The 25956-nt window shown below is 41.5% G+C and overlaps 2 protein-coding genes across 7 annotated transcripts in view; both read right to left on the reverse strand.

Moving 5' to 3' along the window:
* Positions 1-3906: 3906 nt before the first annotated feature.
* LOC112149523 (heterogeneous nuclear ribonucleoprotein L) lies at positions 3907-19462 on the reverse strand. 4 transcript variants are annotated; one of them, XM_024277263.2, is made up of 14 exons: positions 19308-19462; positions 17480-17595; positions 17172-17409; positions 15711-15796; positions 15484-15580; positions 13054-13126; positions 10880-10912; positions 10410-10481; positions 8001-8248; positions 7576-7697; positions 5585-5786; positions 5458-5515; positions 4503-4613; positions 3907-4394 (listed from the first exon to the last, which is right to left on the reverse strand). In XM_024277263.2, exons 1-14 carry the CDS (start codon positions 19383-19385, stop codon positions 4336-4338), a joined length of 1593 nt encoding a protein of 530 aa, XP_024133031.1. In that variant the 5' UTR covers positions 19386-19462; the 3' UTR covers positions 3907-4335. The 4 variants fall into 4 exon arrangements, with proteins under 4 accessions (XP_024133031.1, XP_024133029.1, XP_024133033.1 ...); XM_024277261.2 differs by having other exon boundaries at positions 3907-4415; XM_024277265.2 differs by lacking the exon at positions 10880-10912.
* A 380-nt stretch (positions 19463-19842) lies between these two features.
* The window catches only part of srsf7a (serine and arginine rich splicing factor 7a), a 6677-nt gene continuing 563 nt past the window's right edge, over positions 19843-25956 (reverse strand). The window contains exons 2-9 of one of the 3 annotated variants that reach the window (XR_002919800.2): positions 24367-24600; positions 24099-24272; positions 23924-24016; positions 23785-23826; positions 23658-23702; positions 22728-22850; positions 21859-22044; positions 19843-20589 (exon numbers count right to left, since the gene is read on the reverse strand). Coding sequence is in view for 2 of the 3 variants with exons in the window: in XM_024277259.2 (XP_024133027.1) it covers positions 21951-22044; positions 22728-22850; positions 23658-23702; positions 23785-23826; positions 23924-24016; positions 24099-24272; positions 24367-24590 (795 nt within the window). In the remaining variant the exon portion in view is untranslated. Of the gene's footprint in view, positions 22045-22727; positions 22851-23657; positions 23703-23784; positions 23827-23923; positions 24017-24098; positions 24273-24366; positions 24601-25956 lie in introns of all 3 variants that reach the window. The other 2 variants (XM_024277259.2, XM_024277260.2) reach the window with 2 other exon arrangements.

Below are 25956 nucleotides of genomic sequence, written 5' to 3' on the forward strand. Positions count from 1 at the left end.
ACCAACATGTACACGAAACATTTCACACCCAGTGCCTAACTTTCTGTCAGCTCGCTAGCTTAATTAGCACGTGGTTGGAAAAATCCACAAAAAGCAACAAAAAAAGTCAAATTTAACACATCACTTAAACTCAAGTTATGATCATATCACACTGCTCAAACAAATAAGAAAAAAATCCATACAGACTCACTTTGAGCTGTTTTCTTTCGATGTTCTTCAGCCGTCTCTATGTACTTGATGGCGCACATGCGCAGACGAACCCGTAGAAGTTTCGAGAAGACGTGACGTTTTGATTTTAGTATGTAAATAATATATATATTTTTATTTTTTTGTTTTTTTCCTTCAGAAATTTTAAAAATAAATAAATAATGATTAAAAAAGAAATATTGTGCTGCTACCTCAACTTGAGTTTTTTAAGTTAAACATTGTTGGGGGAGGGGCACTTTTTTGTCCAACAACCTTTTACTTTTTTTGTTCTTTTTTGCCAGCATGCAATTTGTGCATAGCTGATGACTTTTTTTTTTAAAATACAAGGGCAAAATAATGTAATGGGTGTCTAAGTGTGTTAACTTTTCAGTTAAAATGAGCTGTTGTAATTTTACCAAATAAACTTTTGTAAAAATATTCGTAGTAAAAACAGTAAACATTTCAAACTAAAAAGGCAGCATGAGCCATCCCTACCCTGCCTGGTTTAGTGTCAGGGGGATTCTATTGTTAACGTCCAATAACAATAGATGCAATCTTTTTTTCTTAAATTTTTTCTTTATGCTAAATCTTGAGCATTTAGGACAACATTTAATCAATTATTTTGTCAAATTTTAAGCAAACAAACAGGAAATAATTATCTAGAGACTGGCAAGTATTTTAAAAAATGACACTAATTCATAAATTAACAGTCTAATGTTATTAAAAATCCGGAGATTCAAAGAAACAGATGAAGCAAAACAGTAAAATGTTTGAAACTCCTGAATTACAAGAAAAACAAAATCAGTTATGTAATGTTTTCATTAAATACTAACTTCTTAAGATCAGCTTTATAACTAGTTGGCTTTAAACTTATTTTCAAATGACAAGGTATGATGCTGTGTATCTTCAGGAAAAACAAGGTGGGACCAGAAGAGTCAGAAGTAAAGCAAATAGAGTTATAGTACAAGAAAAAAAAAATTAATTTAACGAGTTTGAAATCTCTTGCTTTTTGTCTTTTTTTTTCCTTTTTTACTCTGATTGAATTCAATAGCCACAGATATTTGTTGAGATTTCATCCTGTAAGGTTACAGGATTTATTTTTTTAATAGTTTTTTTTCTGCCTGTTGCTGACAGATTTTTTAATTTCTGCATTAACAATATAACAAAATGATCAAAATGAGTAAAAACAGGTCTTGAAAGCAACATCAGTTTAGCTTTTGAAGAGACTTGCTAATGCACAGATCTTCTGGATGTTGTTCTGCTCTCCGTCCCTCCAATAAACAAACTATCTTACTTACGGCCAAACATTTCACATCCAGAACAGCTGCTGCCAGGTTTTCCTGCAGACTCTAGTTGGTCTCGTTTCCACATGTTTGGCTGCATCACCTCCATGAACACACTTCTGGGCAGACTTCTCCAGATGGCAGACGGGTGATCCTGAATCTCACTGGTTTACTGGTTTCTGTCAGTTCTGAGCTGCTGGACATCTTCTGATTCTAAAGCCGGATTTTTCTTTAGTTTCTTTAACTAACACTGCCTCTACGATCCTCAAAGTTTCTTTGGTTTTCTTCAGAAGATCTGGACCATCTCGAAACCCTGGTCTGCTTTGGATCTTTGTCTAGGAAAGACCTCACTGATAAAACTGATTGATCATAAATCAGAATCCAACAGAGAAAGTGTTTCTATAAGCTGCAAAACAAGACCCTGAGAAAAAGGTCAAAAGTTCTTAACTTAATGGAGAATTTTATTTTTAAATAGGCCAAAAACAAACAAAACAAAACAAAACAAAAAAACTTCCAACATGATATGAAAAATTATCTTACCAAGAATTATTTTGCGAAAAAATTGTGGTCACTGAAACCGTGTTTTCTCAAACTAACATTGTTTTACTAAAAAAAAAAATCTTGATATGACTATTTTTCTAACAAAGTGGAAAATTAGACATTTATTTTTTACTTTAAGATTCTTTTTTTGCAGTGTAGAAAAGGAGAAACACCAAGGTAGAAACACCAAATATTGATTTTAGATGTTTCACTTTACATTTGATTAAAAACCAGTATTTAATATTTTTGAAAGCATTCTTTGTTTACGACATTTCTGAACCTCCCTCAAACATTCGCACAGCCCTGTATAAACATTCAGAGTAAACACAACCAACAGAGCAAACATCAACAGGAAGAAAGATGTGGAAAAACGCCTGGTGCATCCTGAAACCTAACTGACGGCTCAGTCAAAGACAACAGAGCAGAGATGCAAAGCTCTTCTCCACCAGACTGAGCCGGTACCCATAATCCCCCATTCCCTCGGAGATTAACTCACATGATCGTGCAGCAATTCCTTTACCTGCAAATTAAACTTCATTCCAGTTCAAGCAGGAATATTTACAATACTTGAGTATAAATTTGAGTAAAATTGAAGATTGAATCTAAACTTAAACCAGATTTTTGCCTCCTGCACTAAAACAGGGAGTTATTCCAGTAAAAGGAGCCTAACAGGTGAAACTCTGACCTCATTCTGGTTCAGGAAACTGTCGTCGTGGTTTGTTGACTCAGTGTGTTCCTCATTAAACATGAACCACAGGAGGATGAGGAGGTGACTCAGGAGGTTAGAGTGAACAAACAAGTTCAGGCTAAAGGCTGTAAGAGGATCTCCAACAGCTACATGTTCACCTGGTGGTTGTATGTACACAATGTCTCGGTGGTGATATCTGCAGGAGGAAAACCCAGGTTGAATAAACAACTTGAATTCAAAGATCAAGGTACTTCAGTGACAATGACACCAATCAGAGAAGGATCTGTGAGATCTAAAGCTGCTCCGTGTTGGAAAGGTCTGACTCAAACGGCTAAAATCGTCTTCTTCTCCGCGCTCTGATCCAGTTCCTACAGCAGGAGCAGAAACCGGGTTCTTCAAAGCTCAGAGTCTGTCTGCATATTTGATGAGGAATCCAGTCGCTATGTGAACAATGACACATTTATGAGAAAGTCTGAGCACAAGGTGCTGTTTATTTTACGAGGTGTCAGTGAATGCCTCAGTGAAAACTGAGCAGTTCCTTTCAAAGAAGAGAAAAAAAAAACTTTAAAAAGTGGACTAAGATCATTTAAATGTCCAGAAAAACCACGAAAACAGCACAAAGATGTCATCTAAGACCAGTTTAAGAAATTAAAAATACAGAGGAATAAATCTGAGGAGTATAAAAAGTAAATATAACTACATTTATAAAGACTTGCTCCAATAAAATTTTGTTTTTAACATTTTCTTGGCGTTCTAAAGTATATCTTTATTTAAATCATTGTGAATTATAAGTAGATAGAAAAAAAGAAGTAAATGGAAAAGATCTTATTAGTGGTGTAAAAAAAATACTCTGGGCGGGGCCACGAGCTCCTTGCTCCGCCTCATTCTGATGCATCCACTTGGAGACAAATAAATCCATGAACGTCTTTGTTTTCCTTGTCTGGAAACTGGATCTTAACCTTCACGGCTGGATATCTGATAATATTCACCTTTTTTGTTCTACTGCTAATGTTAGCTTGAGGTTTGAGGGGTTGTAAGCTAGCCTGTGAACAAAAGGGATGATGGGATATCAGTGGAGGATTACTTCCGCCCCGAACTCAGGTGAATTTCTAATGAAAACAAAAGTTTTTTTTGGTCAAAAACAGCATCATTATAACAGAGGCCACTGGGAATGCTGAAAATGGATCAAAAATTAAGAACAACACAATCCTTTTTTTAATTTATTTTTTAATTTTCTTAGAACAAAATTCTCCACCTTCAGACACAGACACAAAACTGAACAGGCAGCACTTAAAATGAAAGAAAAACAAGATATAAAATGTGGAGGTTTGCCGTTCTGCTGCTCTAGAACCACCTGATCGTCACAGCAGAAAACCAACATGCTGCTTAGCTTAATATCAAAGTAAAAGACGACTCGCAGTCCAATACTCATGAACTGACACTATCGTGGGGCATAAATACCAAAAATTTAGACGCAGTTAATATTCTAGTCATTATATCAAACATGAACTCGCACATTAGAATTACCTGAACAGTGAAATGCTTTCGTTTGTTTGTTTTAATGTTACATTTGCGGTGAGCAGTCATGAAAAACGTGGGAATGACGGACCAGACTTCATCCTCACGACTCAAACGGCCTCAGTTGGCGTGCTGGACAGTGGAGAAGCAAAGCTTCAGGGTGTACGGGTACGGACCGGCTGGAACGCACACAACAGACTCTGAATTAGGCAAACAGAACAGAAGCATGATCTAAACCGAACCGATCTGGTTCCAGGGAGGATTCAGGACTTGAGCTTTAGGCTTACCTGGGTTCTTCATCTGGTAGTGGTTCATCAGAGCCAGAGCCTCCATGGCGTCGTTGATGGATTCCCACTCTAACAGGCCTGACGCGCTGCGGTCGCTGGGGGCTGCGCCACCTGGTGGTTGAAGCAGAAGTTTTTCATAAATCAGCTGTGAACTTTTAAAGCTCATCTGTGTGCAGAGTAGTGGTGCCACAAACAATTATTTTAATAGTCGATTAGTCGACTAATTGGGTCATTCGCAAACTGGATGTAAAGCACACATCCTTATTAGCTTTAAACTAACTAGTTATATAGCATTAGCTGTGATAATGCTAGTCTGAATGCTGTAAGCTGAATTTGGCTACTGAAGTTGCAGAAATTAATAGCTAAAAACACTGAAGCTAATAGCTGAAAATGCTAAAGCTAATTAGTTAAATGCCGAATTATCCTAAAAAATAAAAAAAGCCTAAGTTAGCCAAACAGCTAGCATGTAGCTGAAATATTAGCTAAACTGCAAAACAACCGGAAACACAAAAACAAAAACTTACATTTGCCAAAAGAGTTAGCTAGCAAATGAAATATTAGCTAAACTCCAAATTAGCCTAAAAATACTGAAAAAAATGTAAGTTAGCCAAAACAGCTAGCATGTAGCTGAAATATTAGCCAAATCCGAAAATACCCTAAAAACAAAAAAGCCTAAATTAGCCAAAAAAGCTAGCATTCAGCTGAAATATCAGCTAAATTTTAAAACATCCTTAAAAAAAACTCAAATTAGCCAAAAAAGCTAGCATGTAGCTGAAATATTAGCTAAATTCCAAAATAGCCACAAAAAAAAACGTAATAAATGTCAAAATATTCCAATAGTTAGCAGAATGCCATTATAACTTTTAACTTTACCCCATATAATATAAAGTAACAACTAAATATTACATTTGTCGCCGACTGCCACCCTACTAGGATTCATGGAGAGGAAACTCACTCTTTCCCGTGAACATTTTGACGTTAACGGGACTCTTCACTCCAATCTCCTCACAGATCTGCAAAGAACACAGACGGATGAACAAACTGAGACCTGAACAAGCACCGCCGTCCGTCTTCAAACCCACCTCAGAGAAGATCTCCGTCGTGACGTCGGGCTGGGCGTTGAAGAAGTGCAACACGTTGCTGGGGTGCTGGATGCGGTTCTTGGCCGCCTGCTCCGGGGAGGTGAAGCGGTTGTTCCTGGAGCCGTGGAAGTCTTTGAAGCTGCTGGATCCGTCTTCCAGCTCGTAGCTCTGACCGGGAACGATGGCCTGCTGTTTGGAAACGCTGCAGGAAGACGCACAGATCTCCGTTTAAAAACAAGTCCAGTCGCTCACTGCAGGTTAAGCTCTCAGTTCTGCCGTTTGTGTGGACGTTTCAGACGTTAACAGGCCCAGAAGCTTCAACACTGAAGTTCATTTTACTTAGGTACTTGTTAAAAAACAGAAAAAAAAAGAATTTCTGTCCAAAACAAATGAATTTCTAGCAAAAAATAAAATAGAAGGCAAACAACAATCCCACCATTTATGAGAAAACTCTTAACCAGTTTGAAGAAAAACAAGAACATTTCTATAAATAACACTGTTTCAATCATCTAGTATTTGGCTGGAACCTCCAGATGACCCTCAGTCAGCTGGAGGTTCATGAACTTCTGCTGGAAGTGATGAGCAGAGAGGAAGCTGTTGGGCGTTTTAATGGATGCTCCGACTGCAGCAATCAGCATCTTTGTATTTGCAGCTAAACTTACGAAGCAGGAACTTTAAGCTTTGACTCCCAGAGACAACAGAAACTTTCCTTCATTTGATGAGAAGAATCTGGATGATTGAGAAACAGTTCATCGTTTGCTTTTTCCAAAGGATGTCCCCATCCCATTTTTAGGCCCCGATTTGACTCATTAGATCGATTATCTGCCAATTGGATACTTTTATAACAACTTAAAAAACATAGACAAATATAAAATAAACAGATCCAGGTTGTTCCCCATTTAGTTTGTTCATTTTACACTGAAACTTCTGTAAAGTATAAATAGAAGGGAAGTCCCCATCAGGATCAGGACTGTTCCGAATCAGTTAATTGAGTTTGAGTGTCTGAAAATATCAAATCTTAAAATAAATTTAAGTTTCCCATACTTTTATATCATTAACATTATTTTGTAATTCAACACTTAAACAGAGCACCTCTGGGAAGTAACTTTTAAGTAATAGTTCAACCATCAACTAGAAAAAACAAAACTTATCTAGTTATGTAGGTGATAAATTAGTGTTTTAAGAACTTTTGAGCATTATTAACCAAATGCGTTTCCTACCTTCACTTACAATTCTTAAAAATGAACGAGGACTTGAATTTAAGAATATTAATGACTAGCTCATATCAATGTAACCATATATTAGTTTTGGTTGCTTTTTAAATTTACTTTTTCTTGGATCTTGCTGTTTGTAGTCTTCTCATTTCTGTTGGTTTGATCGTCAAACAGAAAAAAATAACATTTCCTTCTTTGAAATGTCTTTTGTAGGTTGTTTGCATGAAGACAAACTAATAGAGAAACTTGCTGTCAGATTTAAACATTATTAAAAAAGTTGTTGATTCTGGAAGTTACAGTTGGAACTTTGTGCTCCTCCTGCTCAAACATTGATCTGTGTATTTAGCACGGATCAAACTAATTAATTCAAATAAACTGCGTCTACAACCTGATTTTCCCTTAACCCGATTGGATCGGGACATCTCTACTTTTTAGCCTCTTTTTTCTGTCGTCTTTGGTTCCCAGGGAGTGACGGTTGATCCGGCGTTCATGTTTCTTTGTGGCTCTTTTAGCCTCCAGCAGGCTGTGATTCTGTTCACATGGATCCAGTGACTCAACATTTGAAAAGCTTTTAAAATAAATTAATCCAAGATTATAATTAACCTATGAAGACAGACTGTTTTAAGTATTAATTTTACACAATAAGCTCCAAAGTGAAAACAAAGGTGAATCCTGTTTGTGGTAGCGTCATGCATTCCTCCTGTAATTGAACTTCCTGACACGTTTGTTCCCGCCATGACAATGCAGGTCTGCTCACTCAAAGGGGAACTAACTTACCACACGTTGAGCTTCTGCCCAAACAGGAAGTTGTTGTTGAGGTGAGTAATGGCGCGGTCCACGGCGTAGCAGTCACCCATCTCAACCATGCACGCTCCGGGTTTACTCTTCATAAACTTCACCTGCACGGAGCCAACAAAACCGGATTGTCCCGTTTACTTAATGATGCTGACAAAAGCTGAAACTCATTTGAGCGAAAAACAATGAGCTTTACGGACAAAGAATCCACTGAGGGCATTTTTTTAGAGAAGCCATGTGCTGAAAGATCGGCCTAGCAGATGTCTCAGTTACGTGATGCGTAAACATCTACCCGACATTCTTTGCCCTGCAGTTAACTTCAGTGTGGAAGGATTTACCGCACAAGCAGCAGCAGCCTAAACACACAACTCCTGCTTGACTCCCGACAGCTGTCTCCACAAACTCACCCGCTCCACGTTTCCATACAGGCAGAAGATGTTGAAGACGCGGTCGGCGTTCATCTTGACCGGGTCGAGCCCGTAAACCATGACGACCGGCGAGTCCGCGTGGGCGCCGTACTCGCCCGGCGGAGGCGGGGGAGGTCCGTAGTTCGGCCCGTAGCTTCTCGATCCACGTCCCCTCATGGGGGGGCCCATCCGTCGACCCTCATAGGGCGGGGAGCCGTAGTTTTCATCGTAGCCATGGAAACTGCCTCCTAGCAGGGCAGGGGGGCATTAAAGCAAATTAGTGTCATACATGTGTTAACAGTTAAAGTGATGATAGGTCAAAGAGCAGGAGTTGTTCTGGCTCCAATCATCATTTGGTATTTTAAAAACGGTCCCAGTCGTCTTTTCATTATGGGTAAAGCGTTCTGTTTTTAACTGAAATCCTGTATTACTTTCTAGGACATAGTTTCTGCAGAGCGGCAGGAGTTCATTAGAAATTCACCTCTGAGATGAGGGTGTGACATCACGCCCCACCAAAACCTAATATTAGTGGTGCAATGAAAACCAAGAGGATCTGGTTGCAGACAAGATGGCGCCCACACATCATTGGTAGGAACTGGAAGTCTCATCTCTCCCCATTTCAGCTGAAAAATCCACTTTTTTTAGTAAAAAAAAAAGAAAAGAAAAGACTAATCTAACTTTTGATCCTAACATGATCCACCTGAATCAGCAGAGAAGCGGCTGTTCGGTGGTAAACTACACTTTAAAGAAGCTTTTCACCAGGCCCGCACAATAAAACACAAATTTATCGTCCTCGTGATATCGGCCTGTGAAATACATGCATCACAAAAGATGGCTTCGATTAAGATAAATGGTTACCTTAAATGTTTACACACATGCAAAAACAAACTTATGGCAGCTTGAAATATTTACGCATTTACAGGGTAACCAAACACTAAATAAACTTTTTTTCTGTTTGTCTCTATAAATGGGGCTGTGTTGGTCCTTGCCATATTTTGTAATCATTTTAAATAAATAAACTTGTTTAATTCCTGAATTTATAGTCTAAAACCGTCTGTGAGCTGCCACCTACAGGTTGAAACAAGGTATTACAGTGGATTTTGTGACGTCCCACGTCATTTCAGGAGTTTCACGTCATCGTGGTCTGCAGCTCCAGTATAAAAGCCCCACCTATCTTTGACTCTGTAATGTCGTTATCAAATTAGCTTTAGCGTGGCTTGTAGCTGTTTTGCCTTCGGTCATCAAAAATCTACTAGTTTGCACAACTTCCCAGTGGACTTGGAAGTTAGACAACAAAGGTTTAGTGCGATTGGTATCGAATCCAGTGAACTCCATCCTGGTGATGGACTTGCAATGAACATTTCACTCTGGATTGCTAGCTAAATGCGCTAGCCTTTATTAGCTATGATGCTAGCATCTTTACTGAGACACGGTCTGCTTCGGTCTGGACCATAAACATTTGCCTTTGGGGAAGGAGGAGAAAAATGATCAACCTCTACAGAAAGTTCTGTTGAAGACGCAAAGTGACTAAGTTTCCTAAAGCTAACCTCACTGTCAATCACAGATCCAGACTACACCCCCCCCCTCTTTTTTCTTGTTGTTTTTTTCAAATCTGGGCTGGATGTTGATACAGCCTCCTTTCACCTATCAGATGGACACCTTTCATGCTAGATGCTTCCTATTTCGATGTGGATCTTTTGAGTACAATTCAAGTTTTGTTTACCTTTATTTAAATAAACTCCTGCACTGAAATGGACATAATGTGTTGAGTTTTTTAGGTTTTTGCAATTTTTCATCATATTGTGTAGCACTACTTTACACCAATATGCAACATCAGTTTCACAAATCAACAACAACCTTTTTTCCACCTTATTTTAAGCTCATCTTGGACACTAAGCCGTATTTTAATAGTTATAATTAATCTGAAATCTTGTGAAAGTATGGGTGGCGTCTTGTTTGCAACCACATGTCCTTCACAAAGATAACAAGCAACATTGTTTCTATCCAGCTGAACAGTTCTGATCCAGATTTCTGCTCATACGAGGAACACAAAGACGTTCATGGATCTATTTGTCAGCAAGGATGCATCAGAATGGAGCGAAGCCGGGAGCTTGCGGCTTGCCGTAGTAGCTTCTATGCATTCTTTTCATCCTGACTTACTATGATTTTAATAGAGAAGCTTAATTTTCTTAATACATGTCAAAAAACTGCCAGAAGAACGCGTTAAAAACAGTTTTCATCAAAGTGTGTCTTTAAAGGGTTAAGTGAGTAAACTGAAAATCATTAGTGTGTCGAGGTTCCTCCCCAACCTTAAACACAATCAGAGCCAACGTAACCTGATCCATCACCTTAAACAGAAAGTAAAACAAGCTCTGAAATGCGAAACATTTAAATGGTTTTCGGCCTCACCGTACTCCGGGGGGTGGTCCCCCAGCAGAGCGGGCTGCCTCTGCCGCTTGTTGGGATTGGCGTTCACGTCCTCTGAAAACAGACAGGAGAGGAGAGGGCAAAGGTCATGGAGGGCCGGCGCCGACCTTCGGGTGAGAAAAACCACTGAACAGTTCTGTTTATGTTTGTCCTCCAGATTATAGCGAACATGCACTATCAGACCATGTGACCTGTGAGAGCAGCAGCAGAGACCCCGCCCCCCGCCCACATTACACTCCAGACTGACTCCAAGAGGAAACCTTTCATTTGGCATCAGAATTAATCGTAGAAAGGGGAGGGGGGGTAACTAAGAGAAAAAATGTCCACAATGAAACCTGCGAGCCCACAAAGAAACAGGAAGAGATGGCAAACACAACGTGGATGCGGATGATCACTCTGAACGGCGTGTCACGAATGGCTTTAAAGTAAAAAGTTTGTATGCTCACACACACCTGCACTGCTCCCATTGCCATCTGCATCACCATCTGTACAGGTACACAACCATACACAATCAGAATGGAAGCCAGGTTAATCAGGTTAGCTGTACAGGGCTAAGGAGAGGAAGTAACCCCAGGTGAACTGCAGGAAAGAGCCGGTAAACTAGTCTGGACTGCCTGATCTGCTCTGAAAGCATCAAAGTGGATAGAATGGACCGTAATGTGCTGATGGCTCGGTGCGCCTGCAGACGTCAATCAAACTATCCCGGGTCAATGGAGTCACACACAGATGACGAAAACTTGAGGCTTTAATGCCAATAGAGAGAGTGGGGGGGGGGACCAATACGAGCGCAGGATTTCAGAACCGAAACCATCAGCCTCTGTCAGAAACAAGAAGTTTAGCCTGTATGAGAGGAGAGGGAGTGTCTGTCTCGTGTGGCGATGTTGTTTGCTGGGCTTTGGGTCATGTGGTGCTGTGCAGGTATTCCCGAGGAGGGTCTCGATTTACTTACTGCATCTTCATTAACAGTGGGAGGACATTTGCAGTAGCAGCTCCACCACACTCCTTTCAGTTCATTTCATCCCACACTCATCCATTTCATCTTTGGAGGAACTCTCCAGCTCAGGATCCATTATCAAGCTGATTTGCTCATTGCTGGCTGTTGGTTGGTTTCCATCCTTTAGAGTTGCATTTTTTGCTGATTGAAGCTGCCATAGAGCACATTTCAGTTGGGGGGGGGATGTGGCTCCTCTTAGCCGCAAATTGCCAAACCTGCATTACATGGAAGGCGTTACACGGAAATCAACTACACCTCTAAAAAAAAAAAAAGTTCTGAAAAGGGATCATTTGCAAGAAAATCAGAGGCAGAGAACAAAGAGAATTCCATGTGGGAGGGAAACATGGTTCTACAGAGAATCTGGGCCTGTCTGGGTGTTCTGGATGGTGTCCTGTCTTCCTCTCATGTCGGCTGGATCAGTTGCAGAAAAGTGTGGAGCAGTGCAGCCCAAAACGGTACGTGAAGGGCTGGGATGTCTGTATCAGTGAGTCCTCTGGTGTCCGCTCGGTGTTGTACATCTGCCGTGCTCGCTGTGTCTCTCGTGGCGAGGAGAGCCAAAGAGGGGGGAGGGACCAAGTGTAGCTTGGTGCCCAAAACTCCCCGCACTCGTCAAGTGTCTTCTGGAGTGGTTTTGTCAGTGGGTCGGCGTGTTGGGTGGATGGTGTCTTGTAGGGTATCTCCTTGTATCTTGGAAGTATGAGTGTCCTCACTGCAGATGTGGAGATGATGGCTGCAGATTATCAGCGTGTGAATGTCTTTCTTTCCCTCTGGTGCACGAGAGCCGTGTGCATGTTCTCTGGAGACGGCAGGCGGCAGATCCACGCCTCTGCTCTCACGTCTTAGTTTCAGCAAAATGAAGTGATGAGTTATGTCCGGCCCAACGAAATTCAAATGTTCAATAAATGGAGACGGAAGACACCTGAATCTTCCCGTCAATGGCTACAAAAAACAAAAAGATTCCCAGGTGTGGTGGGGGAAGCAGGAACCGCAAATGCAAGCACAAAGAGGAAAACGCTCCAAGCGAGTTTGTCTCTTCATAACCTGAAGTCTGTCAGCAGCGCCTCAATCAGGAGGAGGCCTCTGTCATCAGCCAAATAAAAGCCCAGCTGAGGAGAGATGACCCAGTTTTTATCACTTGATCTGTTCCAGTTAGTCACCACCCAATCAGCAAAGAGTTAGTGGACAGATCAAGATAAACTGTCAGATTAGCTTTACGGAGCGATAAAGTTACATGTCGTTTTTTGAATACTTGAAAAAAAAAATCTTTCTCCTGGAGTTTCCGGTGTTCAAACTGGATGTTGTCCCAGAAACCAGCCGGGCTGCATGCCACAGGCAGCAGCAAAACCTCCTGGAGATACCCACCGACTGTTAAAACGTCTCACCTGGAGACAAACGTTGTCTTTCTGTCTGCAAATGCGTTCCTGCCAGTCCCACAAAACAACAGTCGTGTGCTTTTAGTGCAGTAAAACGGCTTCGTCTGCACGCCAAGCTGTAAGGTCACACCAACCTTCCTGAGACGACCTGAATGAGGCCGTTTGGGCTCACGGTGGGTGTGACCACCGGGCCTGTCAAACTCTAAGTGAAGGCTGGTCAGCCTCAGGTCTGTAGGTCGGGACTGTTTGGAGGTTTTACCTGGCCCCCCCAGGTTGGGGTTTGTGTAGTCCCAGGTGTCCTGGTCGTTCTTGAACACGTTCAGGCGTGTGGGCTGCAAAAACACACAGTTTACAGGAACATCAGTAAACATTTACATGTAAACATGCCCGTGTGGTTCTTCTGTTCTTAAACGCTGAAACTTAAACCTCACTGGATTACATCTGGTAAGTCGTTCAGTTTCCTTTATTTCCCAGAAGCTTCACACGAACAAAGCCGAGTTTAAAACTAAGGATTAGCTCGTTTATCATCTTTTGATCTATTTTTGAAACGTTTCCAGAGATCTTTTAATAATGATGTGTTCTTGACCAAAATTAATGTTGTTTTCTAGGATAGTTTCTGCAGAGCAGCAGGAGTTAATTAGAAATGTATCTCTGCTAACACAGTAAGCCCTTCCGCACTTCCCATGATCCCTTTGTTTACACTTTCTCCCACTAGCTTACAGCACAAACAAAAATGGTGACCAATAGTAAAGCTATGCAGCCGTTTAATGTAGATCCAGATTCCAGCTCAGACCAGGAGAATTAAGACGCTCATGGATCTATTTGTCTACATCAGAATGGGGCGGAGCAGTGAGCTTGAGGCCCCGCCCAGAATATTTTCCAATGGCATTTTTAATTTGCTCTTGATTCACAGCGATTTGAATAAGTGCTTAAATATAATGTCCAGATTCATTTTCTTTACATACATCTTCCACCATGAGAAAAAATGAGGAGTTTCTGGTTACAAGCAAGATGGCGCCAGAATCAATCTTTAGCCGGAAGCGGAAATTTCACAACTTTAGCCGTTTGTGTAAGCGGAATTTTCCTAAACTTCAGGAAACCCTTTCAAAAATGATATGATAACGGTTTTCAGAACTATCAGCTTTTAAATGTGAATAAACTGTAACTGTAGTAGTTCAGTGTGCAAGATGAGCTTCAAACGTTTTATCTCTTTCAAGTCAGTATCAACAAGTGTTCAAATTTGTACAACTACACCCGTTTACCTCTGGTGAAAAAGCTGGAGAAACGCAGTTTTTTCTCTGTGAACCAGCTGTTCAGAGCTGGATGTTTTTTTCTCTGACAGAGAGTGTCACCAAAAATAAATAAATAAAAAACGTCAAAAAAGCGAGAGGAAACAGGAAAACAAAAGGTCAAAAACGGGGGGTTCCGGTCGAGGACTTCCCACCAATAATTTCGGGCGCATATTATGTTTTTTGAAAAATTAAGCTTATACCATATTTGTATTAATATGAATGTGTTTCCAGCACAAGATAACATCAGGGCCATTAATAACAATAAAATAAAATGATCTGGAGGGCCGGTTAGAATTACAGAGGGCCGGATCCGGCCCCTGGGCCTTGACTTTGACACGTGTGTTAGATAAAGAAAACAATTTTATCTTAGTTATGTGGTTAAGCAAAATAAATCAGATCAACTAAAAAAAATGTTTGTGTTACGTCTGATTTGCTGCACGTTATCACCTTAACACAACATTTTTTTAAACACGCTCTTCCTAGACACATGAACTAATTCAATAAAAACATATTTAAAATAGGAAAAACACAAATTAACTGCAACTTTTTAACCTGGCAAGTGAATTTCTTGAACAAGGTTGAAAAATCCTGATCCCGAAGAGACAAACCCTGCCTGTTTTCCAGTTCTCCCTTCCCGGCTTGCTGATGACTCAGTATCCTGATCACACCTGGTTTATGTGTTATCGGGAGGTCCAGGGAGAATGGAGAACAGGGAGGATTTTGGCTCTTGAGGATCAGAGTTGGCTGGTTCTGCTCTAGAATGATCAAACCACTAACGGTTTACCTCAAAAAGCTAAAGTGGTTTTATTATTAACTTAAACATCAATTGAATATTAAAATAATTTATAGCTATATGAGATATGATGCTGGGTTTCTTTTTGTCATGGATGCAGAGTCTGTTAGCAATTAAGTTTCTGCAAAAATGCAGAATTCAGATTTCTTTTTAACTGATAACCTGACGAGCTACAACAAAAGCAGCATCCTGCCTGCATTTTCAACTAAACCACGTCTGGTTACCGAGTCATTTACAAAAACAAACAAGGACAATTGTTTGGTTTGCATGAGGCGGACGGAACAATTGGCCGCCACAGGCTACTGTAACCATCAGCTCCTGTGGCTGCAGAGGTTCTGGGAATGCTGCACTGCAGGCGATGTGCAGCAGACACTCCACTAAAAATGGCAACGACGCCTCATGGAAAAACTGACAGCTGAGAGGAAACTCCTCTAACAGATGAAACGGGATGAGGACAGCTTCTTTACACCCACAGGATCAACATTTCCTGGGTGTTTTTGGAGGACTAACCTGCTCAGACCTGCTTTCTCATTATTAACCCCAGTTACACTCAGATTCTGAAGGGTTGGAATACAGATTTTTGGTGTTTGTAAGGGGCTCTCACCTTTGCATATTCGATCTTCAGAGTACAGCAGCCAGAGTAGATGTCGGCTCCGTTGAGCGAGGCTTTGGCCCGCTGAGCACTTTGCACAGAATCAAACGTGGAATCAGAGTTAAGAAGTTTCTGTTGATAGGTTCTGATGACAGTGAAGAGCTCCGACATGCCCTCCAGAACAAATACATAAATCAACACGTATCTTGTTAAAACATGTCTAATTTTACAAAGGATATTCCACCATCGCCTGGACTCCATTCTTTCTGAAGATGACGATTCTCTGGACAGGCCCACAGTTGTTGCAGATGGTGTAAAGAACATCCTACAAAAAACAGACTTACAGTAAATCTACAGTCATCACAACAATGCAACAGTTTTTAGATATTAAGTCATGGTTAAAAATAGGCGTGTTTTTTTTTATTTTTCTTTCTTTTCTTCCTGAACGTCAGTGATCCAAGATGATCTTATTTGACTGTCTGGAATTTATTCAGATAATCTCGATCCCAGCCGAGTTAGGACTCCTCATTGTTCCAGTCTTACAGAGTTCTATTGTCTGAAAATCTGAGATATAAAACTGAAAAATGGCTCTGTCGCTTGAAACTGAAGCATGACGTGTTTTGACTGTGGAGACAATATCTGGGTAATCATTTTTCTGAAATTAAACTCTGAAGGAGTTTAAAACACCAATGAAATTATGTAAGTTTGTTGTGTATTTGTGAATATTTTGTAATTAAAATCTAATTTTTGATGAAACTGAGTGTTTATTATTTTGTTTTCTTGACACTTTTCACTCTTTAATCGTCATATACAGCAACATATTTACTGTCAAATTTCCTCAGATCAAGATTTATTAGCAACAGCTGACAGGAGCATTTTGTAAAGCATCAGTTCAGACTTGAGGCTGTCTCAAAGCGCCACAAGAAAAGCAAAAAACTGGGCTTGAAAGACCATGAATTTATGATCCAAATGACCAGTTTGTTAGGAAACAACTCAATTCTGGACTCAGGCACATTTAAAAGAACCTGCAGTGAATGGATTATAAAGCACAGAGCTTCACAGACGCTTCAACCCCATAATGTGAAATACGTGACAGGATCTGCACTCAGGCTCAGATCTACACAAATTACCGCTCTTATAAAAGCCCCGAGTGTCAAGCAAATTAGATTTAGCTCATTTTATTGATTCTGTTATCGAGAAAGCCGGCTCTATAAAGCTGGAGCACATGTTCAAAGCTGAAGGCTGCACACGCATCAGGAAGCAGCTGGAAGAAAGACGGGATGTCCTTGTGAGGTGTTATAAGTGTAGAAACCTGGTTTCTTTTGTGCAAATACACATCAGATTTAACCAATAACCAGGTTTCTCACTTGTTCCCTGGTTAAAGGCACATAAAAGCCTCCAGTGTTGGTCTAAACTACAGAATAATTGCATTGCTTCTTGATCTCTTTCCTTAAATCAGTTCAAATAAAAGCTGAAAGGCAATAACATGTAAACACATCTGATGGCGACAGTTGGATTGTTTTGCGTGGTGAACGACCTGCTCTGCAGCTTCACTCTTTCAGGGTTGTCACTAAACCATTAATTTTGGGCCTATTGTTGCACGGGTGTTTAGTTGGTTGAATTGGATAAGCGCGTGAGGGACCGAAGATCGTCACGTCTGGATGAAACAAAGGCTCGCCGCATTCCCCGGCTTCAGTTACCGTGGTGATGGGGTAGATGGGGTTCATGATGGTGAACAGAAGAACGTTGTTGACGCTTCTGGAATCGTCAGAGTCTCCCGGTCTGGAGATCTTCTTACTGGTGGAGTAGTTGATGAAGGCCGGGTGGCCGGCGATGTACACCTGGTTGTCTGCGGCGTACGTCACCGCTGTGGATGAACCGTTCATGTCCTCGTACTCCACCAGAGCCTGCCGCTTGTTCGGCATCACCACCACATAACTAAAGCAAAGGGGGGCGTTTGTGTCAAACTCTATTGATGGTGAAACATCTGTGCGTTTTTACACCCCACCTGATGGCTCCAAACTCTTGCAGGGCATCCACCAGGTCAGCCTCGGTAACGCCGTCCACCAGCCCCCGGACATGAACCACCACTGAGGGAAGGGTCTTGTGTGGGTCTTCGTATCCCTGCAGGGAAGATGTCAGTCAGAAACAACTCTACCATTCCCTGATCGATCTATGTTAATAGATTTCTAGGAGTGTTGGGGAAAATAGATGCTGCAATGTATCGCAATAATTCATTTGGATCTATTTAAATTTGACAAGATTATATTTACTTAGTTATTTATGAGCAAACATACTTCAGCCTTACTGTAGTACATTTTTTAACTTAAACCTCCAACGCATCACTTTATTTCCTCAATCGTACTTGTAGAACTTTATGGGTTAAGCCACATTCATTCTATGCTTTTGTCTTATATTGAAAAATTACTTTGTTGCGGAAATAAGACAATATTTACTGTTCCCTTTAGGAACAAATATATCTTAATTTACCAAAAGAAATACACCATGAATTTGCGAGGATAAAAGCAACTCGTTTATGAGATACAGCTGGTGTTGTGATCATTAAATAAAACTAATTTTACGATTTTATTAACATAAAAGGTGCATACTGGTAAATATTCAGGTAGAGTTTTTTCTAATTCATACTCTAAAGAAAATTGTGGAAAAATTGTTCCTGAACAATCTTGAGATATTTCATGACACATAAAATGTGTATTGTATTGCCAAACTCTCGCCAATCCACAGCTTTATCGATTTCTGTGCCTATAATCCAACCAGCTCGATCTGTTTGAGGCAGAATTTAACTAAACCCTTCAGATTTGTTTCAAAATTAAATAAACCGATAATCAATATTGAAAAATATTGTTTGTATTAAGACCTGGTAGGTCTATTTCACTACAATGTAAAAACGACATGGACAACACGCGTGATGCAGCAAAATCTGATCAGCCATCATTACAGTCCAGCTTTGAATTGATCAAAGATATTGACCATACAATGTGGTAGAATGATCTAATAATGTTTGTATTATTTTGATGTGGGAACACAACAGTGGGCTGAACTTAAACTAAAACGTGAACAGATTTGACATTCATTCTTTGTTTGTACACATATTTATGAAATACAGGAACTTCACCTGCACTGTTCAGTAGCAGGTATTGATCTGAGTCTCACAGGTGGAAGTTTTAGCTGGATCGATCTTACCTCTGTGAATCGGATCGCTCAAAATGAACCAACATCGATTATAAATCGGACAACAATTATCGAATCGTTGTGAAAATGAATGGTCGATCAGATAACGGGTTCAGATCGGGCTGCAGCCTCCATCAGGTGGGCTGGGGGAGGGGGTCAATTGGCCGCACGTGCCAATCTCCTGTAATTTTAACGCATTGCACGTTCATTGACAGGTGTTTTCAAGCATAATACCACATGCTGGTTCTGTTCGATCAAACTGTGTGACTAGAACGGCTCGTTTAGGGTTTGAACGTGAAGCTAGCAGACTGCTAACTTTCTCCGGGCTGGAACAAAGGCGGACTCGGGGAAGGCCTGGCGGCAGAAATCGCCCTCACTGCCGCGGAGCACAACTCCGTCCGCCCGGCTCATTTCACGAGGCTCCGCAATCGACGCCGCGCCTCAGATACGCAACAAAACCGGGAGAAAACGCCGCGCGACGCGTTCATTTCACGCCAACTCAATGACCTACAACAGTGACACGCGATCCGCCGCACATCCGAACCATAAAACTCCGCGAGAGCAGCAGAGGAACCGAGCCTGGGTGTTTTTGTTGAGCTGCCAGCAGCATTTACAAACGGAGCGAGCGAAAAGAGTCCACTCACTGAGGCCATTCCGTCGGTTTTCTGTCTTTTAGTTGCCCTGCCGTCTTCGTTGTAGTAGCGGCTCGCTGCAGTAGCCATGTTGTCCCGGTTAAAAAGAGAGGTGGTAGTGACGAATAACTGAAATGGACGGAAAAATCATGAAAAACGAAGCCCCACTAACCCCGCCCACTTTGAGGAGACGGCGACTTCCAATTGGCTCAAAGGTTTGTCAGTAACTCTATGACTTCAAATCCAACCAATAGGAAGACGAGTGGATCATGCAGGCGTGGACTCGGGTTTTTCTCACTGAATTTTGACTTCAGGAGCTTCGAACGCGATTATTTTCAAAACATCAAAGTTTTCTGAAGATATTGTGGCTTTTATAATGGCACAACAACATTATGATGTATCTTAAGACAAACCCGGAGGAAGAAAAGGTGTAAGTAAATTATTAGAGAAGCCTCACAGCCTGAAAGGTATGTTTATAATTGATTTAATTAAATTCAGTGTACAAATATTTCATTCATGAATAAGAAAAAACACAACGCAACTGAAATATGTTGAACATGTTTATTCAAAAATAAAACTGCCACAGTTTAACCATATAAGCCAGGAACAAACAAACAAACAAAGCAGCCCCTGCACAAGTTAATTTAGAGCTTTGTATGCATCTTAAAACCAAGTCAGAGATTCAAATCGAAGGGACAATCAGCTCTAACGCTGACCGTGTTAGTAAAAAGGGCAGAAAAAAACAGCAGGAATGTGACATTTAAAGGCATGCAGACCAGAAACCGTATCACTATTCCAGTATGAGAAGAAACTGACATTCATGAAGTGTGCAAATGTTTCCCAACACTGCAGCTCAAGGAGGTTCTGACATTTGAGCTCAACGTAAACAAGTTTTCAGAGTTTCTCTCAAACGCTGATCAAATCTTCTGCCACAGCTTACTCCGAGGCTGCTAAGTCAGATGCATCAAAGGTTGTTTCCTATCTGTGCTGCAAACCTGCTGAGAAGCAGGACGCAGCGGCAACATTTAAAACAATCCCCCCGTGTCCGCCTCTACCTGCTGTACTGACCGGACCTGAAGAGGTCACAGTCCTGTGGGTGAAACTAAACCTGCAACCCTGGGACTAAACAGACATACCAAAAGAAGAAACCATAAGAAAACTAAGCGGCTGCTGTAACTGGGGTGTAAAAGCTGATGGGGTGCAGGGGTTGTTGGGGGGAAAGGGGGACAAACTCTTCCTCACTCAGTCATCTGCAGGTGTGGGGCTTCGGTTGGGAGTTGCCGAACGGGAGCGACTGAAACACAAACGGAGAGGAATTAATTTGCTGCAGGGGGAAGATAAAAACACAGCACATATTTATGTTCCTGATCTAATATGAGAAAGTTTATAAACCGCATGAATATCAGGTTCATGCCGACAGCTTTGTGCTTTAAACACATCTGTTGGTTTTCCTCTGAAACGAGTATTCTTTTAAGACCCACTCCAATGAAAACGCCGTTTTGAACATGTTCTTGTTGCCTTTTTCTCGCGAGTATTAATTTATCTAAATCACTGTGAATCAAAAGCAGATGAAAATTTTTTTTTGAAAAGTTGGTGGGCGGGGCCATAAGCTTCCTGCTTCGCCCCATTCTGATGCATCCACTTGCAGACGTCTGTTTCCTCACCTGAGCTGGAATCTTGATCCAAACTAAAGTTGGGGGTGTTGGGGGCTGCAAGCAGGAAAGCTTGTAAACAAAGAGCTCTGAGTTATGGGTGACGGGAAGAGGGGTGGGCTTCCTCCACGCCAACAGTCCCGCCCATGACTCAGAGGTGAATTTCTAATGAACTCCCGCAGAAACGATAGTGTTTTTTAAAAATATGGCCTAAAAACGGCATAATCACAATTAAAATTCCACTGGGAATGATTTGAAAACAGATCAAAATATGATTGGAGTGGGTCAGTATAGGAATAGTCGTCCAGAGTCAAAGCTGCACATGTACCTGACACCCAAGGGCGAATACAATAACGGCTAGACATAAAGAGCTTAAATGATGTTAAACAAGTAGAAAAAGACGAGAAAACCTCCTCAGACATCAGCTCGTCACCACTCTCTCTCACTCAGTCTTCCAGTCGCTCTCTCATTCACGCTGCAACATTAGCATGCTTGTTTAAGGCTGAGAAAGCCTGAACATTTGTCACCATCATCAACATGAGCTTGTCAGGGGGGGTTGGTTTTTGGTTACCTTTGGAGACAGTGGTAGAAACAACAAGTACAGAGAAGCGAAGGATGAAAGGACTGAAGGACGGACGACTACAACTTGCAGAGACACTGCGGCGGGAGGCTCTTGAAGACTGATCTCTCGTCAGCTCTTTCTCTCACACTCAGAAGCTAAGACGCAGCCGGAGAGCTCTGGCAGGTGGGGGGTCTGGTAATGGATTTAAACGGCCGAACTGTGATCTGTGTAGGCAGCCCTCTGGTACGTCTGAAGGCTGGCTGGACGGGTGACTCTAGTTGAACAACTGCATGTGTGTGCAAGCTGATCTCGTCTGAGCGTGTGCGTCGGTCGAACAACAGTCACCCACTCTCTCTGGGGGGGGTTCGGTCGGTAGGTCGACCTCTTTCTCGCTGTCTAACACCAGATGCAGTCGCAGGCTGATCTCAGGTCAGCTCTTAGTCACCCTCCTGCAGGACGTACACACCGCCAGCTGGCAGACCCTGGGCCTGGGATCAGCTGCGGTGTCAGTGCAGTGCTCAGCTCCCACCACACGCTTTAAAGAAAATATGAAAAATAAACAAATCTGCTGCAAAGATGCTTACCCCAAGTTACACCACTGGAGCTGCTTATCAGCTCAAAATGTTCTTTTCTAGCCAAATTCAGGTCATAAAATCTAAATTTAAGGTAAAAATACATTTATAATTGCGACTCACTTCTTAACAACAGTAAATTCTACTTCTAAATCTCATTGCTTTGATCTGAAAAGTTAACATGTTAATGTCTTTCCTGTGCTCTCCTTTCTGGATCTGGATTGGTGAAGAACTCAGATTACAAAAATGAAGAGACACAGAGGAGATCTGAAAAGAGAGCACAGGAGATCCAGATCTCTGAAGTAAACCCCTCCCTGGAGCAGACACCCCACCCAGTCCATTACTGGCCCCCCCAGCCGAGGCTGAAGATCTCTGCTGCGAAGGATGAGGGATCTCTGCAGGTGTCCGTCCCGTCCTTGGCTGAGTCCCGGATGGAGGCGGGGCCTATTCGACACCCTGACCTAGAATGCATCCCCTCGCCTGGCTACTGTCAAACCTGCTGACTTTCTGATTGAAACATGAGTCTGATCTACACCTCGCTGCAGCTTCCACCTGCACTGAAGTTACATTCAAAACACTGAGATTTACACATTTTTGACGGTTCATACTTGCTAACTGAGATCACAGATAAAAGCTCAGGGCGTACCTGTTCCTCTTGTGGTTGGCAGAGGGAGATCGAGATCTAGATCTGGATCTGGACCGGGATCGGGAAGCAGAGCGCCCCCTTGGTGCAGACCCCGACCGAGACCGAGACCTGGATCGGGAACGACTGTAAGAGAAGAATCAGAAGGGAAAAAATGATTGCAGGCACACTCAGCAGGAGCCGGTTCTGTCGTCCTTCCTGCACGGAAATGTTCTGCTTTTTTCTCTCATCAGTATTGGTAAAAAGGCAGAGAGGAATCCAGGAGAGGCTCCTTTTCCGAGCATCCCTGGCATGATGCCAAACAGCCGGTAGCACAAAAAACAAATTTGATCCTGAAGCTAATGTGAGCAGGAAGCAGAAAACCACTTTCTCTTTCCACAGAGAAAACAAGCACAGATATTTCTCATTCTTTCTCTCAGAACAACCAGCTGTAAACTTATAGGTCAGTGTTACAGAGAGAGAACAAGTTTCTCATGGCCACAAAAGTTAAAGTCCTATTATTTGTCACACGACTAAGTGTGTGAAATTTGTTCCCCACATTTTACCAATCCCCTGGGGGAGCGGTGAGCTGCAGACACAGCCGCGCTCGGGAACCATTTGGTGGTTTAACCCCCAACCCAACCCTTAAATGATGAGTGTCAAGCAGGGAGGCACTGGGTCCTATTTCTAGAGTCTTTGGAATGACCCGACTGGGATTTGAACTCACGACCTTCCAATCTCAAGGCGGACACTCTACCACAGGGCCACTTTGGATTACATTTTCAATAATAATTATAAAAAAAAAAAAAGAAAACTGTACGCGTCAATCAGCATTCTAACTCAGCCCTGGTTACAGCAGATGTGTGACTCATTTATAACCGACGATGATTCCAGCAGATCTGCAGTCTTGCAGAAATAATGCATGAAGTAAATAACACAGGTATGACAGCCAACCTTCTCACTGAAGTCCTGGACTTGGACCGAGCCTGGGAACCAGACCTAATGTGAGGAACAAAACGATTCAGTTATCTCAGTCAGAACAGCCATCTCTGCTTTCAAAGCTTTAAAGCGTCATTCCCACCTGCTCCGGCGCCTGGAATAAGAGGGGGAGCGACGGCGGCCCCTAAAACAAAGGCGAGAACCCAAACAGTCAGTTCTGTTCAAATGCTCTACAAAGAGACCATTCATTCAGTCAGAGGAAACGCGTCATTCCACCGTACCTGCTGTAGCTTCGGCTCCGGCTGCGGGACCGAGAGCGGTAGCGGCGCCCATGGGACCTGGACCTGGAGCGAGATCGTGAGTGAGAGCGAGACCTGAGGGGGGAAAACAAGGAGACATCATTACTATTCTGCTGCTCATCTGCAAACAGAAACGGTGACAGGAGGAAACGCATACCGGCTGCGACGGCCCCTCTTGCTATAGCGGTAGCAGTCGTAGGCGTAGTGGCCCCGGTCCCCACACTGGTAACATTTGTCGTTGGGATCAAACTGCCGACGGCTGAGACGACCACGGCCCTTCCTGGAAAGACCCGTGGACATCTCTACCCGAACACGAGACCCGCAGAGGAGCCTGACATTTGTCAGAAGAGAACCACAAATGAAACTTTCTATATTTTTTGTTATTGTACATCAATAACTAGTGAGTAAAGAAAAAAGTAACGCACTTTCCATCCATGCCTTTGACAGCATCCTCTGCATCTCTGGGGTCCTCAAACTCCACAAAGGCAAATCCAGGTGGGTTCCTGGCCACCCACACGCTTCGCAGTGGCCCGTAATAACTGAACGCTCGCTCCAGCTCGCCCTTGGCCGCTCCATTGCCGAGGTCCCCGACGTACACTTTACAGTCAGTCGCTCGAGATGAACCACGGGAGGATGAGTGATAAGACATCTCTCCTCACCTACGACAAAAACAAACAAAAAAATCAGAAAGTACATCCACCAAATGTTGATATTCTATAATTGAAAAATTTAGGATTTCTCTGTTATCTTTATGTTGTGTTTCGGGACAACTATAACACAATTTTAATTATTTCTGATTCAAAATAGATCAAAAATAAAAAAGTCTTCGATAAAGAAAAAAAAAAACTGGAAAGGCGTACTTCACCTTTTAATACTACAATTAATTTAACAAAAGTTGTTTTATCCAATCAAAAAGTTCAACTCATAAATGGATGTAAATAAATAAATACATAAATATTTTGGCGGTTTTAATTTTATAATAGTTACTGTTAGATGACTCAAAAAACAAATTATGTAATAGGAAGAAATATTGCTGTTTTATAATTTTTAAATTGTTGTATGACTATATATATATATAGTTTAACTGCAATATTTTACATTTTCAGACATCTTAGGTCTTAGGTTTTAAAAATTAAAGTGGAAATCGACAAATTTAATTCAATATTGTCATAAACCTGTGCACTTTTTGCAGCAACAACATAGAAACACGTGAACATCTTTTTTATTCATGTGAGAAATCGATACGTTTCTGGTTTGATTTTCAGTGCTGGTTAACCTGTAATAGGATTTATTCCCCCTTTTAAATTTACAAATTATAAGATTTGGTCTACAAACAGAAAAAAGCAGAATTTGATATTAATCATTTATTAATATTTGCAAAATTTTACATACATAAACGTTTTTTAAAGTTTTTGTTGGTTTTAAAAATGAAATACTTATGCAGAAGATGACTTTAAAAGAATGCCAAATGCCCAAAGCCCATGTCTTATTTGAACATTTTTAAACAAATTTCTGAAGTAGGAAACAGACTCTAATTTGCAAATTTATTTTTATTTTTATGCTAAACTGTAGGCTATACAGTAACACATATCCCTTTTCTTTTAAGATATATATATTAAATTAAATACTAAATAATTTAATAGCGTTATTTTTTCTCTTATTCTGATTCAAGATCTTATTTATGTGTGCTGCTTTGTTCGGAGCCATTTATATTCAATGATAATAGTATTTTGAGACATTCATGATGTATTAATGAAATATTTTGTCAATTAAAGAAAAGGACAAATGTGATCCATCTTCACAAAGATCGTTTACGGTCTCCATGGAAACTGTAACAACGGGGGATTCTTCCAGCTTTAATGCGATTTCACAGCAGGAATTACACCCCTCCAAACAAAGCCATCGTTTTAATTAAAACGTTAATTAAATGTTCATTTCCTAAATGTATTCTCAGGAGGTTTCACCACGACGTATGTAGTCTACAGCGCACTCTGCCGAACGCGCCAAATTATTAG

The sequence above is a fragment of the Oryzias melastigma genome, linkage group LG13 (assembly GCF_002922805.2).
Source record: "Oryzias melastigma strain HK-1 linkage group LG13, ASM292280v2, whole genome shotgun sequence".
NCBI lineage: Eukaryota > Metazoa > Chordata > Actinopteri > Beloniformes > Adrianichthyidae > Oryzias > Oryzias melastigma.

Bases quoted from the DNA above. Each gene is read 5' to 3' on its own strand.
- LOC112149523 (XM_024277261.2), bottom strand. From the start codon at position 19,385: ATGGCTACTGCAGCGAGCCGCTACTACAACGAAGACGGCAGGGCAACT. The intron at 15,797-17,171 runs GTAACTGAAGCC...TGTTTTTTGTAG, and splicing joins CCATCTACCCCATCACCACG to GATGTTCTTTACACCATCTG. The intron at 5,516-5,584 runs GTGGGTTTGAAG...TGTTCTTTGCAG, and splicing joins CGACGGAGATCTTCTCTGAG to ATCTGTGAGGAGATTGGAGT.